This window comes from Penaeus monodon, chromosome 30, assembly GCF_015228065.2.
Source record: "Penaeus monodon isolate SGIC_2016 chromosome 30, NSTDA_Pmon_1, whole genome shotgun sequence".
In the NCBI taxonomy this organism is placed as follows: Eukaryota; Metazoa; Arthropoda; class Malacostraca; order Decapoda; family Penaeidae; genus Penaeus; species Penaeus monodon.
Genome location: NC_051415.1, coordinates 17610209 through 17610908, shown reverse-complemented (window position 1 = coordinate 17610908; position 700 = coordinate 17610209). Strand labels below are relative to the sequence as shown.

Genomic DNA, 700 nt, shown 5'->3' with positions numbered 1-700 from the left:
TGTTATTGGTTGCATGAATTTGGAATTGAATTGTAATAATTAGCATTAAACCATAATCTTGAAGTATCACAGTACTTTTATGTACTTGTTATATTCCAGGATTGTCACACATTTCTTCAGACTCAGTAAGGCAAGACACCTTTGAGCCCCAGGCAAAGAGAGCTTGTAGGACAAGAAAACAAGCAGTTTCTGATAGCTCAGATCAAAGTGATGATTCAGGCATTCTAGGACAGGTGAAATTTATTTAATTTTATTCTGAATCTGGTTTTATGTTCACACAAAAGAGAAACATGTCAAAATTATTTTATCACTAACACAAGTACTTTCTTGTTTTAGGATGAAGAAAGTCCAGCAAGATAAAGTGAAGCAAGAGAAGAGTATTTTTTCAGTATGCGTCCTTCAGAAAATGTTCCTTTCAGTTCTCCGGTGGTTTAAAGTATTTCAGCATAGAACATCTTTGTATTTCCAAATGATTTTTTAAGATTTGTCATACTTCATAATTAAAACTTTATTTGGCACATGCCACTGTTGCTAGCCATCATTACAGGGTGACATTTCAAGTTTAAACCAGAAGCTTCTAATCACTATTATTTAAATGTTCAAGATTTCTTCTGTTAATAATTTTTGTTACTGTAATTAAATTGCTGTTGGTCTAGATATAAGTAATCACTATACTATATCTTAGTGCCCCCCCCCCCCC

At 33.3% G+C, this 700-nt stretch overlaps 1 protein-coding gene across 1 annotated transcript in view; it reads left to right on the top strand.

Annotated features, from left to right (window-relative positions):
• LOC119592586 (cohesin subunit SA-2-like) overlaps positions 1-700 on the top strand; it is a gene marked incomplete at its 5' end in the record, with an annotated part of 30625 nt that extends 29925 nt beyond the window's left edge. The window contains 2 exon segments of the mRNA XM_037941464.1: positions 100-233; positions 337-700. Coding sequence (XP_037797392.1) covers positions 100-233; positions 337-360 — 158 coding nt within the window.